The sequence below is a fragment of the Apodemus sylvaticus genome, chromosome 22 (assembly GCF_947179515.1).
Source record: "Apodemus sylvaticus chromosome 22, mApoSyl1.1, whole genome shotgun sequence".
In the NCBI taxonomy this organism is placed as follows: domain Eukaryota; kingdom Metazoa; phylum Chordata; class Mammalia; order Rodentia; family Muridae; genus Apodemus; species Apodemus sylvaticus.
In genome coordinates this window covers 19,212,931-19,230,757 of record NC_067493.1, presented here as the reverse complement: position 1 = coordinate 19,230,757, position 17,827 = coordinate 19,212,931, and the positions used below count along the sequence as shown (strand labels likewise).

At 49.1% G+C, this 17,827-nt stretch overlaps 1 protein-coding gene across 7 annotated transcripts in view; it reads right to left on the bottom strand.

Moving 5' to 3' along the window:
* The window catches only part of Arhgef18 (Rho/Rac guanine nucleotide exchange factor 18), a 159,356-nt gene that overhangs the window by 76,516 nt on the left and 65,013 nt on the right, over positions 1–17,827 (bottom strand). For all 7 annotated transcript variants that reach the window (XM_052167796.1, XM_052167795.1, XM_052167800.1 and 4 more), the window contains 5 exons: positions 9,772–9,913; positions 7,956–8,068; positions 7,668–7,808; positions 3,920–4,170; positions 2,090–2,215 (listed from right to left, as the gene is read on the bottom strand). In XM_052167796.1, the coding sequence (XP_052023756.1) occupies positions 2,090–2,215; positions 3,920–4,170; positions 7,668–7,808; positions 7,956–8,068; positions 9,772–9,913 (773 nt within the window). The remainder of the gene's footprint in view (positions 1–2,089; positions 2,216–3,919; positions 4,171–7,667; positions 7,809–7,955; positions 8,069–9,771; positions 9,914–17,827) is intronic.

Genomic DNA, 17,827 nt, shown 5'->3' with positions numbered 1-17,827 from the left:
ATAAATATAAAAGTTTTAAAAAAAGGTCACATTGAGTCTGAAAGTACGTTCCTGTAGTCTCTGCACTTGGGAGGCGGTGGCAGGACTTCAAAGTCATTCTGGGCCACATCGTGCGATCAAGAACAATCTAGGTACATCAGAAGCTGCTTCAAAACAAACAACAAAGAACAAAACCAGAAAACAAACTAACAGGGAAGGAAGAAAGAACCAGCCATGGCCTAAGTCTGAGGGACACAGACTGGGTGTCTGGTGTGTGCTCACACTTGTGCACACACAGACCCTGACCCACAACGCTCTAGGAGCACACTGCTGTCTGGTCACTCCTGATTCACCCACATATCCTTAAACTAAGAACCAGGGTGGCACGTAACCCTGTCTCCTGGTGCGGGCTGAGAGCAGCAGCTCCTCGTACTGCGCCTGGCACGCTGTACACTCTGGGAGTGTGTCCGCAAGGGCCATCGGCTGACTGCTCCTCCTCTTCCTCCTCTTTTTTTTTTTTTCCTGCTTTGAGACTGGGTTTGTGTTCCTGGCTGTCAATCACTCTGTAGACCAGTCTGGCTTCAAACTCAGAGATCCACCTGCTTCTGCCTCCTGAGTGCAGGGATTAAAGGTATGCACCACCACTGCCCAGCTCCCTGCAAACCCCCTTTTAAGGCCAGGGTCATATATAGCCCAGGCTGGACCCTCTGTGTAGCTTAGGATGACCTTAAACTTCTAATCCTCCTGCTTTTATCTTCTTAGCATTGAGAGGACTTCCACCTATTTTTTTTTCTTTTTAAACAATCAAACACATATTTGCTTTGTTGTTTGTTTTCTTTTCCTTTTAAAGATTTATTTTATGTATATGAGTACACTGTCACTGTCTTAAGAAACAGCAGAAGAGGGCATCGGATCTTATTACAGATGGTTGTGAGCCACCATGTGGTTGCTGGGAATTGAACCCAGGACCTCTGGAAGACCAGACTGTGCTCTTACCACTGAGCCATCTCTCCAGCCCTCAAACACATATTTACTTAGTTTGCTGTGTGTGCCCGTGTGGAGGTTAGAGAACAACTTTCAGGATCAGTTCTCTTCTTTCAGCATAGGACCAAAATTAAGCCGTCAGGCTTGGTGACAGCCAAGCATCTTTACCATCATCCGTGACAGCATCCCAGTATCATGCCACAAGCCCTGAGGGTCACTGGGACCAGCCAGAGAAGAAAGATTTAAGAGTACAAGTGCTAGACCTTTGTGGTGCATGCCTCCCAGCACTTGGGAGGCAGAGGCAGGCGGATTTCTGAGTTCGAGGCCAGCCTGGTCTACAGAGTGAATTCCAGGACAGCCAGGGCTACACAGAGAAACCCTGTCTCAAAAAACCAAAAGAAGAACAGAACTCTAGGAAGTTGGCAATAGCTCTGAAGGGTGGTTCCTCAGTGGGACAATGCCTCAAAGGACCCACATGGATGGCACAAGCCTGTGATTCTAGCTTGAGGCTAACCAGAACTATATGCTCATCTCAAAATTGAGGGCTGGGGGATGTTGCTCAGTTGGTGGTGTGACTGAAACCCTGGGCTCCATCTCCACTGGTACATAAACTGTTTGTGATGATGCAGTCCTGTCACCCCAATACTTGACGGGGCAGAGGCAGGAGGATCATGAATTCAGGGTCATCCTTTGCTACACAGAGGTTTATGGTCAGTATGGGCTCCATAAGAGCCGATCAGCAAACGAATGAATGAATGCAAGAGTGAGCTGGCGTGGCGGTACACCCCTGTAACCACAGACCTTGGGAGGCTGAGGCAGGAGGATCTGCAAGTTTGAAGCCAGACTGGGATACCTAGTGAGACCCACATAAAGTCAGGTATAATGGTGTGTGTCTGTAATCACAGGACTTCAAAAGTGAGAAGGGAGACTCCCAGAAGCCCCAAGGTGAGCTTGTCTGGTGGAGAACAGAATTACTATCTCAATCAAGGCAGAAGGGAAGAACTCATATCCAAGGTTATCCTATGGCATGGTACATGTGTGTGTCCATACAAGCACCCACCCACCCTCACACACACCCCACAGCCCCTCACACACACAAACACAACAGTTTTGTTTTTTTCTTTACCTTGATTAAGTTTTGAAACTTCTTGCTCTGCTGCAGCAGTAACTTGTAGTGACTGACTGCATCCTTGTGGCCGCTACAGAACACGCCGTATTTCTCCTTCATCCTCTCCCCAGTGTCTCCTGAGAACTAACATGGAAAGGAGATGGAAAGTTAGCAGGAAACGAACTGTGATCGCTTCCGTCCGGCTCAGCCGCTCGTGCTAAGAACTGTATTTTCCCTGACCACTCCTCCCATGCCTGGAGCTTACGGGGCGGGCGCCTCAGTGCAAGGTAGGAGGAGACAAGAGAACTGCCCTGAGCTCCACCTGTGCCCGTTCCCCAGGCGCCTCTGCTCCACACCCTCAGGTGGCCTGAGCTACAGCTATGGATTGAGTCCTAAAGGTCAAATGTCCCTCTCACAGCCATTTTCTGCAATGAGCATGGCGTGATTTCTTTCTGGCTTAGTGAAGAGTTTTCTTAGGTTGTGAGGCTGGCTTCAAACTCTTTATCCTGCTCCCCTCTGTCAGTCTTGTTCTAGGATCAGAAGGAGCAGCTGAAGCAAGCAGACCTACATCTGCACTGTGTGCATATCCCACCCCTGGCTCTGCAGGTGCCTGCACTGTGTGCATATCCCACCCCTGGCTCTGCAGGTACCTGCACTGTGTGCATATCCCACCCCTGGCTCTGCAGGCACCTGCACTGTGTGCATATCCCACCCCTGGCTCTGCAGGCATCTGCACTGTGTGCATATCCCACCCCTGGCTCTGCAGGTGCCTGCACTGTGTGCATATCCCACCCCTGGCTCTGCAGGCACCTGCACTGTGTGCATATCCCACCCCTGGCTCTGCAGGCATCTGCACTGTGTGCATATCCCACCCCTGGCTCTGCAGGTGCCTGCACTGTGTGCATATCCCACCCCTGGCTCTGCAGGTACCTGCACTGTGTGCATATCCCACCCCTGGCTCTGCAGGCGTCTGCACTGTGTGCATATCACACCCCTGGCTCTGCAGGTGCCTGCACTATGTGCATATCCCACCCCTGACTCTGCAGGTATCTGCACTGTGTGCATATCCCACCCCTGGCTCTGCAGGCACCTGCACTGTGTGCATATCCCACCCCTGGCTCTGCAGGCACCTGCACTGTGTGCATATCCCACCCCTGGCTCTGCAGGCGTCTGCACTGTGTGCATATCACACCCCTGGCTCTGCAGGTGCCTGCACTATGTGCATATCCCACTCCTGGTTCTGCAGGTACCTGCACTGTGTGCATATCCCACCCCTAGCAGCTAGGGGCTGGAGACACAACTCTATAAGCCGCGTAGGTGGGAACATCAGCAATCCCAGCACTCAGGAAGAGAAGCCAAGAGGATCGGGTTGAGGTGCAAGCCAGGTCCTGCCTGAACCTCCCGTCTCCCACAAAACCTAACAAGATACCAACCAACAAAACAAAATCATGCACTTTTTTCCCTTTTGAGACAGGACCTCCAGGCCCCAGGATGGACTTCAACTCACCATGTCCTCCTATGTCAATGATGACAATGGTGAGCTCCCGATCCTCCCCAGGGGCAGAAACCAGCATGCCTAGCCTACTGTGCTAGGCATGGTACTCAAGGCTTTCTGCCTGCCAGGCAAGGCTCTACCGACAACGGAGGGAGATCCCTAGCTGAGAGTGCAGCTCTGAATAGTGTTTACACGTGTCTGGTTGCCTTCCAGGCTCGGGGTTCCCAAGATATGAGCAATCTGGACAGGAACTGGCTGACATTGTGTGCTTTCTGGGATGGTGGGCATGTAATATGTCAGAGAGAAGGGAGGCGGGGTGGACAGGATGTGGCCATCCTGGTCATAGCACCTACCTGCTGAACCAGGACATCTCCGATCTTTTGGATGACATAATTCCGGTCACTGCCCTCCTCTAGGAACTCCTGCCGACGCTCCTTAAGGCAGGCGAGGAAATGGCTGTGCATGTCCAGTAAGTCCTCTGCGCACGGGAACAGGCGGCTGACTGCCTGGCCACTGAACTGCAGCTCCTCCTGCAGGGCTCTGGCGTACACTTTCAGCATGATCTTCAGTGTGCGCACGTGATGCGCCTCTGTCTGCATCAGTTCTGCAGGGACGGAGGCGAGGGAAGATTCATCTTACCTTCCAGGGCACTCACAGCCCCAGAGGTCTGCTGCAGTTGGACTGTCCATGCCCATGTCCCTGCCCCTATGGCTGGGCCTGCGGACATGCATACACTCTCTCTTTCTCCGCCCTCTTTTTCTGTGTGGTCCACGTGTATACATATGTCTATATATGCCTATGAAGGCTGGGGGCTAAAGGTCAATGCTCGGTGTCTTCCTGATCGTTCTCTATTAAACATCCCTTAGGCTGTGCCTGGTGACGCACATGTTTAAGCCCAGCATGCTAGAGGCATTGAGACAGACAGATCTCTCGATTCAAGGGCAGCCTGGTCTACATGGTGAATTCCAAAGCAATTCCAGCGTTACACAGTGTATCTTTCTCTCTTTAAAAAAAAAAAAAAAGTGGCGTGGTAACTGGAGAGGTGGCTCAGTGGTTAGGAGTACTTGCTGCTCCTGCAGAGGACCAGTGTTTCATTCCCAGCACCCACGGAGGCTCACAACCACCTGTAATTCCACTTCCAGGGCAACTGATGTTTTCTACTAGCCTCCGTCATCACCTGCATACACATGGTACACAAGCACATACTAAGACCCCTCATGTCATATAAAATAATAAATATTTTAAAAATTACATTAGAAATAGGAAATAGGGCTACAGAGACAGATCGGTGGCTAAGACCATTGGTTGTCCAAAGGACCCGGGTTTGATTCCCAGCACCCACACAGCAGCTCACATCCATCTGCAACTCCAGTTCCAGAGCGTCTGATACCCTCCTCTGGCATTCATCGGGCACATAAGTGGTGCCGAGGCACACATGCAGGCAAAACGCTCACACACATTAAAAGTAAAGTCTCAAGACTATGTTGTTTTTGTAAAAGTGCTTATTTCCAAGCCTGACAATTTGAGTTGACTCCCTAGAACCCATGTAATAGGAGAGAATCACCCCCACAAGTTGTCTTTTGCCATGGTACATGCTCCAATATATGCACTTTGTACACGCTTCTTCTGTGTGACTGCACACATGCAAAGCCAGAAGAGGGTGCCATGGGTCCCGCCAAGGATCACGCTATGCTCTGGCTAGGCTGGCTGGTGGAGTGCTAATGGCCGTCTCTGCTTCTGCCTGATGTTAGGGTGGAGGAGGAATGCGTGGCCGTGCCCAGCTTCTCGCAGGGCATCTGGGATCCAATTCAGGTTTTCATTGCTGTGTAGCAAAACCCTCCAAAGCCACTTCCCCAGCTCAGCTTGCTTGGGCTGGTCTGCAGCCCCTCCCCCATGCTGCGCCCTGCATGCGCCTGCACTGCTATGAGCAGTTTTCACAGGGGCGCTGGGATCTGAACTCACGCTTGTTCGGTGGGAATGTTGACAACAAGCCACACCTCCCGCCTTTGTTTTGTCCTTTTCCCTTCCCTCCTCTCCTCTCCTTTCCTCTTTCTCTTTCTCTTCCTTGACACAGGGTCTCGGGATTGGAGCCTCACATACATGGGGCTCTAAGTTCTTCTAGCTCAGTTACAGAATGAACAACAGAAAAGAAGGAATAGTTCTGACATAGGTAAGGATGTGCACAAGGCCCCGGTCTAGCCTCAACACCTTAAAACACTGGGTATCACACTGTATTACTGAATTGGGAGTACTTGGAAGGCAGAGGCTGGAAGGTGAGGAGTTCCAGTGGGAGCAGAGCCCTGACTGGCTGGATCAACCAAGTCTTTCCTGCCACAGTAACAGCAGGTGTCTCCCATCACACGTGGCATTCAGCCTTTCTTAATTAGACGCCTTCCCTCCCCAAAGCGCTATGTGCGTCTGAAGCCAAAGCAGCTGCAAAAAAAAAAAAAAAAAAAACCAAACAAAACAGTTTTTAGGAATGTGCAGTGGGACCTCAGTGTCCCAGGAGCCACTGGGGCTTATGTCAGGAAGGTTGTGCTGAGGTGCTTCTAGCCTAGGTGGGGGTGATACGTGCGTGTCTCTGAGTAAATGTGATCAAACACATTCAATAGACGCTGGACTCAATGTCTGCAGTCCCTTCATGTGCTGGAGTCTAACCTCCGCGTTATTAATAGGCATGGCTGTAGAAGTGCTTGCCTATCACAAAGACCCAGGTTCTACCCTGAGCATCCCATGACCCAAGTACAGTGGACCAGGCTGTTAAGTGAGAGAACTCCGGCAGTGAAGGCAGGAGGATCAGAAGTTCAAGGTCATGCTCAGTTACAAAACAACTTTCAGGCTAGCCTGAGCTACACAAGAGACCCTGCCTAAAAAACAAACAAACAAACAAACAAACAAACAAAAAGAAAAAAAAGGTCCACCTCTGAGACGTTATTAGGTGAAGTAAGTAAAATCTTCACAGATAGAAAAATGTGTTTACAGAACAGGATTCTGGGCTGGCTAGCTGGCTCGGAGAATAAAGGCCCCTGCACATGCTGCATAATCTTGGGGACCTCACGGTCAACCTCTGGAACTCACAGAAGGTAGAAAAAGACTCTGCAAATGTCCTCTGACCTCTCTACCTGTGTGAGACACATCACACACACACACACACACACACACACAGTGTGTGTGTATGAGAAGGTACGAAAATGATATAAACACACTGTCTTCAGGTAGGAAATCCTCAAACTAAAAACCAAAAATCCTAAACAACTAAATAAAACAAAACAAAACAAAACAAAACAACAACCAAACCCAAGAAGGTTAGAGATGAAACCAGTGACTATCATGGGCTTCGGATTTGGAGTTAACACACATGCAAATAAAAGAGGCTCCTGCCTCCTAAGCACTCTGAGGACACGGCAGGGAGGAGGCGCCTCTAAGACCAGGAAGCTGGTTTCACCAAATCCTGGACGATTCAGTCTGTAAACACCACCCTGCTGATGGCATTCTGTCCCAGCAGACCAAACAGACGAAGACAGTCCCTAACAAGGGAAGCATGAATCAGCCTGGGCCCTTGTCAGGCTGGTTTGCAGGAACCTGTGCTAACAGCCCTCCCTGGTCCAACAGGTAGGGCTGTCCCGGAAGAGCAGGAAGTGAGGCAAATGACCGGGTCTCCCAAGAGACTGGTGACATACTTCAGACTCTTAGGTGGAAAGAAATGAAAAGAAGGTGGTGCTGGGATTTCGCACAGTTGGTAGAGACCTGGCTTAGCATGCACAGAACTCTGCTTCCACTCCTAGCACCGCATAATCAGGTTGGGCAGTGCCCAGCTGTAATTCCAAGGACTTGGGAGGTGGAGGAAGTTTAAGGTTATTTGAGGTTACGTGGTGAGTTTGAGGCCATGACTATCTCAAAAACAAAATAAAACAAAACAAAACAAGAAAAACCAAAACCAAAACGGGGCTGATAAGATGGCTCAGTGGATAGGGGTGTTTCCTGACAAGGCTAGGCATGCGCAGGTATGCACCACACACAAAACTATTTTTACAAAAGAATGGAGAGAAAGAAGACTTAAAGAGAATGCCAGCACGGTGGCACACGCGTTAGACACCTTACCATACAGGACGTCCTGTCTCTTTACCACCTCCTTCTTCTGTTTCTTGGCATATGCTAAATCCACAGAGAGGCTCCAGGACTCAGCCTCAAACTCATGGGCATCTGATTCGATCTCACACCTCAGTGCGGTAATGTAAGGATCTGGGGGTTGGACAGAACGCTGTTAGTAAGGGCCCGGGGCTTGCCGCATCTCCCCGTCAAGTTTAAGGACATGCTGAAGCCTCTGGCCTTTCCAGGTAGAGCCGGGCACCTTGTGGCACCCCCGGTAGGGCAGAGGACTGACCATACCTTCTATGAAGACAGACTCAGCGTTCGAGGGTGTGAGTGACAGAGAATCGTCGGCAGACTGCTTCAGTTTTAAAAACACGGAGTCGGCTTCATCCATGTCTCCAGCGATTGGTCTGAGTGGGAATGATTGAAATGCTTATTTCACAAAAAGACATGGGGCCAGTGGGACGGCTCTGTGGGGGAAGATGCTTCTGGATGCTTCTGGAAGAAGTCTGGAGACTTGAGTTCAATTGCTAGGTTCCTCAAGGAGTGGAAGGAGAGAGCCAACTCCACAAATAACAAAAGTGGCTTAAATAGGCATGCACAAGCCTACTTGGAATTTGTAAGGCAAATGGGTTTGTTATTCCTTCTAATTAGATGTTTGGGGAACTTTCTGGATTCCAGGAGAACTCTTTAACTTGTCACAGGTCATCTTTAAAAAAAAAACAAACTAGGAAACTTCTGGGCTAGGGATACAGCACAGTGTTGAGAGTGCTTGCCCAGGATGCTCGAGGCCCTGCATCCCGCTCCAGTGAGAGGATGAGGGGAAGGAGCAAGGAAGGAAATGTGGAAGAGGAGGCAGGAAGAAGGGAAAGAAGTTGGGAAACATCATTTGGAATTCTAGGTGAGTCCTCAGGGAGAGCACCTGAGGGAAAGCCTGACTGCTGACTCGAGTGTTAACTTAGTTCAGGTTAGACACTGTATCCGCTGTGGTGCAACTCTAACAGAAGTGCCTACTGGGCAACCTCAGAGGCAACTGTGTCTGTGTGCTGAGGGGAAGGCTTGGGAAGGAGTCTGGAGACTCTGCTACTTGCTCACATTTTCTGGAAATTTAAAAATATTTTAGCGGCGGTGGTGTGTGTGTGTGTGTGTGTGTGTGTGTAGCTGAGCGCCTGCTCTGCCTCTCATGACGCAGGAAGCTGACTCAGTCAGTCTGTGTGCAGGAGTACCCAACTGCCCCTGCCTTGATAGTGACCACTTACAGGATCCACAGCCTCACAGCAATGGGTGACACGAGAGACTTTACAAAGGGAAAGGAGTATCAGCTCCCTTCCCCAGACACTCATCAGTGAGCAGAACCATTATGTTATGCTGTGGCTCTAGGTCAATGCTTCTGGTCCTGTATTATAGGGCCATCTTGATGTACTGTGAAGCTGAACGAGACACAGACACTAAACCTGTCTTGGAAACAGGAGTAAGCCTTGGCCAGGGATGCCAAGCCAGTAGGCTACACAAGCTGCCTCTACCTGCAGTTCAACACAATTAAGTATGCATTGGTTTTACAAAAAGAAAACGTAGCCAGGGTCTGGTGGCGCACACTGTTAATCCCAGCACACTCGGAAGGCAGAGGCAGGCGGATCTCAAAGTTTGAGGTCAGAGTGAGTTCCAGGACAGCCAGGGCTATACAGAGAAACCCTGTCTCAAAAAAACGGAAACAAAACAAAATACCAAAACCAGAGAGAAAATGCATGGGCCAGGCCAGTGAGCTAGCTCAGACAGTGCAGGTGCTTGCCCTCAAGACTGATAATTAAATTCAATCCCTGGATCCCAAACAGTAGGAGAGAACCAACTCCTCTTCTGACTCCAGGTCTGCTGTGGCACATGTGCCCCAATACATCCACACAAATAGATACATGCAATCTAGAAAAACAGGTGTAAGGTCATCTTTGACAACACTGTGAGTTCTAGACCAACCTAGGCTGTAAGACTGCTCTGGTAATGATAAATTTTAAACAACACCGGGATTCAGAAAGCATGTATTAATGATCTTTTCTTCTCCCCTCCCCCCCAGAGTGCACCTGGCAGCAGAAAAGCAACCCCCTCCCCTCCAGCTTACCCAAGTCGCACCCCAGATCCAGCTGGGCTCGGCGTTGGCTGGAGACCCCCTTTCTGAGAGACGGTCATGCCGACATTCCTGGAGGGAGCTGGGCTGCTGCCATCAGACAGGGGTGTGCTCCGAGGGTGCTCCTTCAGGGAGGCTGCGAGAGAGGCAAAGGCAGGGCTGGAGCTGACAAAGTGGGCAGGGTAGCGGAGGGCGCCTGTCCCGAAGCCTCGCTCCGTCTGGGGCCTCAGCACCGACAGAATCTTGGAAGTCAATAGCTCATTATCCAAGAAGACATTCTCGCTCCATTTCCTGGGGAGAGAGCCAAAGCAGGGCAGCTTGGGGTGGCCAGGGAGTGACCCCCGCCTGTCGCCGCCCGTAGAGTGTGTGGGCCCCATGCTGGTGCCTGGCACTGTACCCAGGCTGTGCTCGGCTGGTTTTGATGCCTGCCTTGGGTGGGATCCTTCTAGAAAACGGTTGTATTGGCTGGAGCAGTGGGGCTGCTGTGCTAGAAACTGGCCCCTACCTAGACCGTGTGGTGTACAAATGGTACAGAATTTTCTCTTCTCTTTGGGTAAAACAATTAAAAAAAAAAAAAGGGCTGGCTCTCCCGCACTCTGCTTGCTCTCTCTGTGCAGAGGCAGCAGCAGAGGACAGCTGTGCTCACGGCAAATAATTTACGATCAGGCTGCGCACTTGGAGTGTCTGGCAGACACTACACTCAGGATGCTAATTGATCTGAGATCGGAGGTCAGGATAACGCAGACCCACAGAGGCACAATGCTGACTGAGTGGGCGGGCGAGCCGCGCTTACCAGTCCTGGAGTAGGACAGGATTCTAACATCAGGTGTACCTGAGGCTCACTCATTATTCTGTTTTATGGATACACCTGACACACAGAGGAGTTCTGAATGGTTATTTATCCCAACTGCTTACTTTTTAGGATCTGGACAGGAGGATCCACACCCCCACTGATGAAAATGTTTCCCACTGACTGAAAAAAAAGCTTCAAAACAAAACACAACAAGACAGGGCATGGAATCCGACACCCGCCACAGGTCTGGAAGACTGAAACACACCCTAATTCCTCACTAGGAGGTTCTAGGTGAGTGTTCTTCAGAGCTCTGGGCATTCCCCACCCCAAGTCCTCACTGGAGAATTCTAGGCAGGGGCAGTTCTACCCCTGAACCACGCCCCAACCCTCTCAGGATTTATTTGGTTAAGAAAAAGTGTACTTTTTTTTTTTTTTAAGCTTTCTCTCTCCCCTGCCCTTCTCTTCCACGCGGTGAAAAGCAGGAAGACCCTTGCTGGGTGCTGCTGATCCAGGCTCCAAAACCGCTGGCCAGACAAATCTCTCTCTCTCAGTCTCGGTCCAGGATAGCCAGCGCTATATAGAGAAACCCTATCTCAGAAACAGAACAAAAACCGACTAAGAATACATTGGAAATCTTCTGACAGAGAGGTCATGAAGGAAGCTTAAGATATGAATTACTACCTGCTGCAAATATTTTCAACTAAAATTCATCCTTTAATTTTTATTTAATATTATAAAATATGACCGATTTATTTATTTATTTATTTATTTATTTATTAAAAATACTCTTTTTTTACACCCCTCCCCCCCTTTGAGACTGGGTCTCTCTGTGTAGCCCTGGCAGGCCTGGAACTCGGTAGCTGAGAACAGTGTCATATTTCTGAAAGTCGTGCCTCCGTCTCCCAAGCACCAGGATCACAGCTGTGTACCACCGTACTCTTTATTGGTTGCTGGACATGGGACCCAGGACTTCCTATATGCTGGCCAAGGGATCTATCAGCTGAGCCCCGTCCCTAGCCCTTATAGCAGTCAATATGTTTTATCAGCCCAGCAGGGTGGGGATATCACTGACCCCTGCCTCAAATGTTCTGATGTTGAGTTAATAAATGTGTGACAATTGCTATTATTATGTTAGATGTTGGCCACATAGATGTAACAAATACACACATATCCTTTTACAAACAAAACAAAACCAAAACATAAAAAACCTTAAATGGAAGTGGCTCAGGTCAGGGCAGGAATTTCTTGCTATTCCTACACCATACCAAACCCCACCCAGGCCATGATGATTTAAGCACACAAATATGGGACAAACCCGAATGGGGCCTCTGCCAGGCCTCTTAGCATAGCTAGCTAGTTCCTGAACCTGACCTCGAGTTGAATAGATTTTGCTTTCATGATGTTCAGAGAAGAGAAAGTACAAATACCATCTAGGAACGGCCAGCTCCAAAGAATGTTAATTAATATTGCTAATGGTGGGCCTTGGGGGCATACACCTGTGATCCACACTCTGAGGAGAATGAGGTAAGAGGATCGTGAGGTTAAGGCTAGCCTGTCTCAAAAACAAAAGGACAAAGGGCTGGGGAAGGTGGCTCCGTGGGTGAGCACTGGCTGCTCTTGCAGAGGATGCCAGTTCAGTTCCCAGCACCTGCACGGGGGCTCACAACCACCTGTAACTCCAGTTTCCAGAGGTCCGAGACACTCCTCTGGCCACACTGCCACATACCTGCCACATCCCTGTACATGCATGCATACACACATACAGCACAGCACCACTTGTACACACATGCATACACACATAGGCATTATGTATACCACTGTACACCTATACAGGAGTGCATACACATAAAATATACAAAAAGGGCTAGTGAGATAACTCACTCAATAAAGTCCCTTTGGCACTAATCCTGAATTTGATTCCCTCATTCCCTGGATCCACATAGTGGAAGGAAACAACTGACTCTTTCCACTTCAAGTTGTCCTCTGCCCTACACACGTGTGCCGGTGCAAACAAAGTTTCTCTCTATCAGTTAAAAACATTAAAACAAACTAAACAAACAACAAGAACCTAAAACCAAAGGCTAGAGGTACAGCTTGATGGCAGAGTGTTTCCTGGCAAGTCCAGGGCCCAGAGTTTGATCCCTACCTGTTGTAGGGGTCAACAGCTACCTCGGAGATCACTGAGGACGAACCTACCCCTTGTCCATCTGCTCCTGCCTTGTGTCCTGTCCTGGCGTTCCTCAGCCCCCAACACCAGAAAGGGAAGTTACTTCTTAGTTTTCAAATCAAAGCCCCATTAACATAAAGCTACTTCCTCCTGGTCAAGCTAGAAGAGAATCTAAGCTATTCCTCTGCCCCTGGCGTTATAAAGCACCCAAAACATCACAGACTCTGTTATCTTCTTTAACAGCTTGGTTTGCCTCTCACCTGGATAGGGTTCATGCTACAGGGAAGGAAAGGCTAACTGTCCCCTTAATGAGATAATGTGCCCATCCCTTCAAGGAGCCCCTCCCTCCCTCCCTCCTCCATCCAAAGAAAAGTTAACCCTTCTTTGTCTTGTTCCTTTCCTTGGGATACCAGCCAAAAGTCCAGGCACACCTTCCCTGTGGCTCTGGGCCTTTTCAGCTTTTCTCTGAAGCCCTCCATCTCCCTCCACTAAGCAGTGGCTTGCTGACCTCCACTGCTAAAGACACGGTATTCCTTCTCTCCTCAAGTCTACTGCCAGGTTTACCGTTGTCTGCTGCTGCTTCCCTTCAAACTGTAAAGCTCTGACGATTATTTTCTGTTTATGTATTGTGTGTGTGTGTGTGTGTGTGTGTGTGTTTGGGGGCGGGTTCCTAAGGAGGCCAGAGGAGAGCATTAGCTGTGTTGGAGCTGGAGGTACAGGGCATTGAGAGCTGCCCCATTGTGTGCTGGGAACTGAACTCAGGTCCTCTGCAAGAGCAGGATACTGTCTAAGCCACTGAGCCCTCCCCTCAGTCCCTATTTTTCTCAAAATAAAATTGTCTTTGAGTTTCAAGTCCATTTAAAAAAAAATCCTTTTACTAATGAGACTGTGGACCCAAACTGAGACCTCAGTTTGCCCAGTACAGCAGCACTACAAACAATAACAGTAAAATAAACTATAATAGAATGGACAGAGTGTGGTAGCACATTTCTTTTATCCCAGCACTTAAGAAAGCAGAGACAAGTAGATATTTGAGTTTAAGGCCAGCCTGCTTGACACAGCAACTTCAAGACCAGCCAGGACTACATTAGTGAGACCCTGCCGTAAACAACCAACCCTCCAAACAAAAATTATCACCAACACTAATAGTTCAGCAGTACACTTAAATACTCTCTGTATAATGTAGAATGCCACGTAAAGTATTTGTTTTTAATAATGTATTTTTAAAAATGCATATTGGTATTTTGCCTGCATGAATATCTGTGTACCAAGTTCATGACTGGCACCTGTGGCGGCCAGAAGAGGATATCAGCTCCTCTGGAACTTGAGTTATAGAGTGTTGTAGAGCCACCATTCAGCTGAGAACCCAAACAAACCCTGGTCCTCTAGGAAGCACCATTCTTAACCTCTAAGCCGGCACTCTGGCACAAGTATTTATGTCTTACAGCAGACGGGTCCAAATGACTCTCTCTGTAATGTCTGTAGCTTCGGAAGAACATTATGAGCCAGGAGCTCTGCCTTAAATAGTTGTATGAATTGTGCCTTTAAAAAGGTTTTTAAATTTATTTTATGTATGTGACTTCACTGTCTCTGTCTTCAGGCACACCAGAAGAGGGCATCAGATCCCATTACAGATGGTTGTGAGCCACTTGTGGTTGCTGAGAAATGAACTCAGGACTGATGGAAATCCTCTTAACCACTGAGCCAGCCATCTCTCTGTGTTTTTATACTGGGGTTTCATGCTTTTGATACTTTGGGATTTACAGTTCCTGGTGGGACCAATCTTTAAGTTCCAAGGCTAGCCAATCCCTAGAGACAATGAAAGAGTCACACTGAGGCCTGAGATGGCTCACTGAGCAAATGCACTAGCGGCGGCAGAGCCCCGTGACCTGAGTTTGACCCCTGAGACCCATATGGTAGTAGAATGAGAACCAGCTCCTGAAGATTGTCTTTTGACTTTTACAAGCATGCTGTGCCACTGCATGTGTGCCCACAAATGAATTAGTCACTACACAAATGTAAATTACAAAAAAGATACCCACACACCTCTTATCTGGAAAGTTGTAGCTGCTTTTATTACTGCTGATCATGTTCCCTCCCAAACTGCATGTAGCTTCTGGGAACCTGCCCCCCAGTTGGTTCTGACTGGTAAATAAAGGTGCTGATGGCCAACAGCTGTCGAGGACAGATAGAGATGGGGTTTTAGGATTCCCAGGATTGGTGGCAGGAGAGCCGTGCCAGAGGGTGTGGAGGAGAGAGGAGATGCCAAGCCTGACTGAGAAGAGTGCATGACAGAGAGGCATCGCTTCCATGTGAAGGACCCAGAGGGCTGCCCGACTGGATCTAGAGCAGCCAAGAAAGAGCACGGAGGAAGCAGTAGTTCATTATCACGGGAGGTAGATTCTAGCAGCAGTGGAGGGTAGGCAGTGACCCATTATTGTGCTGCTAACAGCACACTGAACTATAAAGGCTGTGTGTGTGTCTTTGATTCGGGAGCATAAACTACCGAGGCAGGTCCCACCCCACGTCAGGATCTATTAATTCGTATTTAATACTACAGAAAGTGGTCAGTCCACAGCCAACACTCACAGACAGGGTGGCTGTAGCCATGGAGATACCAGCATGCTCTAATCTCTACCTCACAGTCTTGCTGCTCCTGCAGTCACAACACATTTCTCAGGATGCTAGACTTTAATTGTTCACTCTACACACCCTATACGCACCTGGGAAAAGTCTCAACGAGGAACCATCTACACAGGAAGGGCCTGTGTGTGTGTGTGTGTGTGTGTGTCTGGTGTAGTTTTAATTATGTTCATTGATATGGGAAGGTCCAGCCTACTGCAAACAAGGCTACTCCCTAGGCAGGCTCCTTGAGCAATGCAGTCCGTGGGAGTCAGGGGTAGAAACTGGACAGCGGATGACCCCAGTGTGGCCCAGTGTAGCCAGGGAAATACTGTCTAGCTATCGAAGAAACACAACCATGCTCTGGAGGGAAGTCAGGTCCAGGGCCAGCAAAAAGGCTCAGTGGGGAAACGTGCTTGATGCACAAGCCGGACAAACTGAGTGTGTGCAAAAGCCAACGCGGGGCTAAAGAGATGGCTCAGTGGTCAGGAGCGTGCCCTGCTCCGGCAGAGGACCTGACTAACTCCAGCTCCAGGGGATCTGGAGACCCCCAGCTTCCTTGAACACACACATACATGTACACAGGCCCACACACATTCACATGATTTAAAACAAAATTAATATTCACGGAAGTTGGATGTGATGCATCTGTAATTTCACCAGTCCTGTAGCAAGGTGGGAGGTGGGTTCAGCCCAGCTCCCTGGAGGAGGAAGCAGCGGAGTGGCAGGAGCAACCCTGCCTTGACAACGTAGGAGAGGGCAAAAACATCCAGAAGTTTTCTCTGCTCTCCACACATGTGTAATGGTGCACACGTACCCAAACACACAGAATAAATAATAAACGAATATTTAGAAATCAAACTCACAATAACTGCTATTTGCATAAATCCATCCACAGGTGATGTCTAGGCCGGGCAAGGTCCAGGGAGATAATCACGAATGGGCCAGTGGGCATGGGGTTTCTTGGGAAGTTGTTTCATGAACATGTGTCCCATGCTGGCATCAGACTCCTATCCTCCTGCCTCTACCTCCTCAGTGCTGGGATGACTGACAGTCCCTGCTGTGCTGGGGTTGGAACCCAGGGCCTGCTACATGCTAAAGAAATGCTGAGACCCATTTCCAGCCCACCTTTGGAAGTTCTAAATTTGATTTATTTAATTGAATATGTCACTGCGAACGTATTAAAAGCCACTGGGCTGCATGCTTAAGTGACCAACTGGTGCCGTATGTGAACTGTGGCTCAATAAAGCTGCTGGGCAAACACGCACAGCTGTGTTGGAAGCAGCCATCTTTCTTTGGGGCAAACACGCACAGCTGTGTTGGAAGCCGCCATCTTTCTTCGGGGCAAACACGCACAGCTGTGTTGGAAGCCGCCATCTTTCTGACTTGAAGCTCCTCGTTCCACCTGCATTAATCATTCTGCTCTTGACTTTGAGGCAGGAAGACATCTCGTTATGCTGGCTTTCCTAAAGCAGACAGCCGTGGTGGGAAGGAAAGGCAGTATGGATGTGGTTCGGACCTGGCCACACAGGGAAATTTAGCTTGCTGTTCCCTAAAACTATCTGTGAAGCCATAAAAGACAATTTGGGGGCCAGGATGCAGCTCACTGGTCTAATGCTTGCCTAGCGTTTACGAAGCCCAGGGACCTACATTCCTGGGTTTCTTTAATCCCATCACTGAATAAACCAGGTATGGAAGCACAAGCCTGTAATCCACGCCCACTCAGAAGGTAGAGGCAGACGGACATCCTCAGCTACACAGCACACTGAAGGCCCAGCCTGGGCTACCTGAGGTGGAGAGAGCGGATCTGGCCGGGCAGCTTGCTTCCCTGGCACTCACAAAAGTCCTGGGCTTGATCTCCAGGGAAACAAAAAGTCCCACAGAGCTCAATTAGCACCGTCTGCCCTCCCTGCTGAGAGGTGGGATTGATCTGCAGGCCCCTGGGGGTGGTAGCACTTCTGTGACTGACAAGGCGCAGTCTCTGCAAGGGACCCAGAGAGGAGGAGGAGGGGACTAAGCCAAGCGTGAAAACCGACAAAGTTCTTGGTACACGGGCATAAGAAAACACACTCATTCTCTGTGACAGACAACAAGTTGCTTTCAAGATGACTGAAGGTTTTTATTCAGTGTGTGTCTGTGTAAACCGTGACGTGGGTATGGAGGTCAGAGGACAATTGGTGGGAGTTAATTCAGTCTTTCCTTCTGCCAAGTGGGTCCTGGAGAACTCTGTCATTGACCTTTGTAGCAAGAACCTTCCCCGCTGAGCCCTCTATTTCACTGGCCACAAATACGTGTTTTTGCTTTTTGTTTTCTTATTTCTGCGTATGGCGAGTTATGCAACCAGGTAGTTATCTACTTGTAGGCACCTCTTTCACAGGAAGACCAGTATGACGCACTCAGTGATCTTTATCAGTTTTAGACTTTAAAGATTTACTTATTTTATGTATATGAGTACTCTGTAGCTGTAC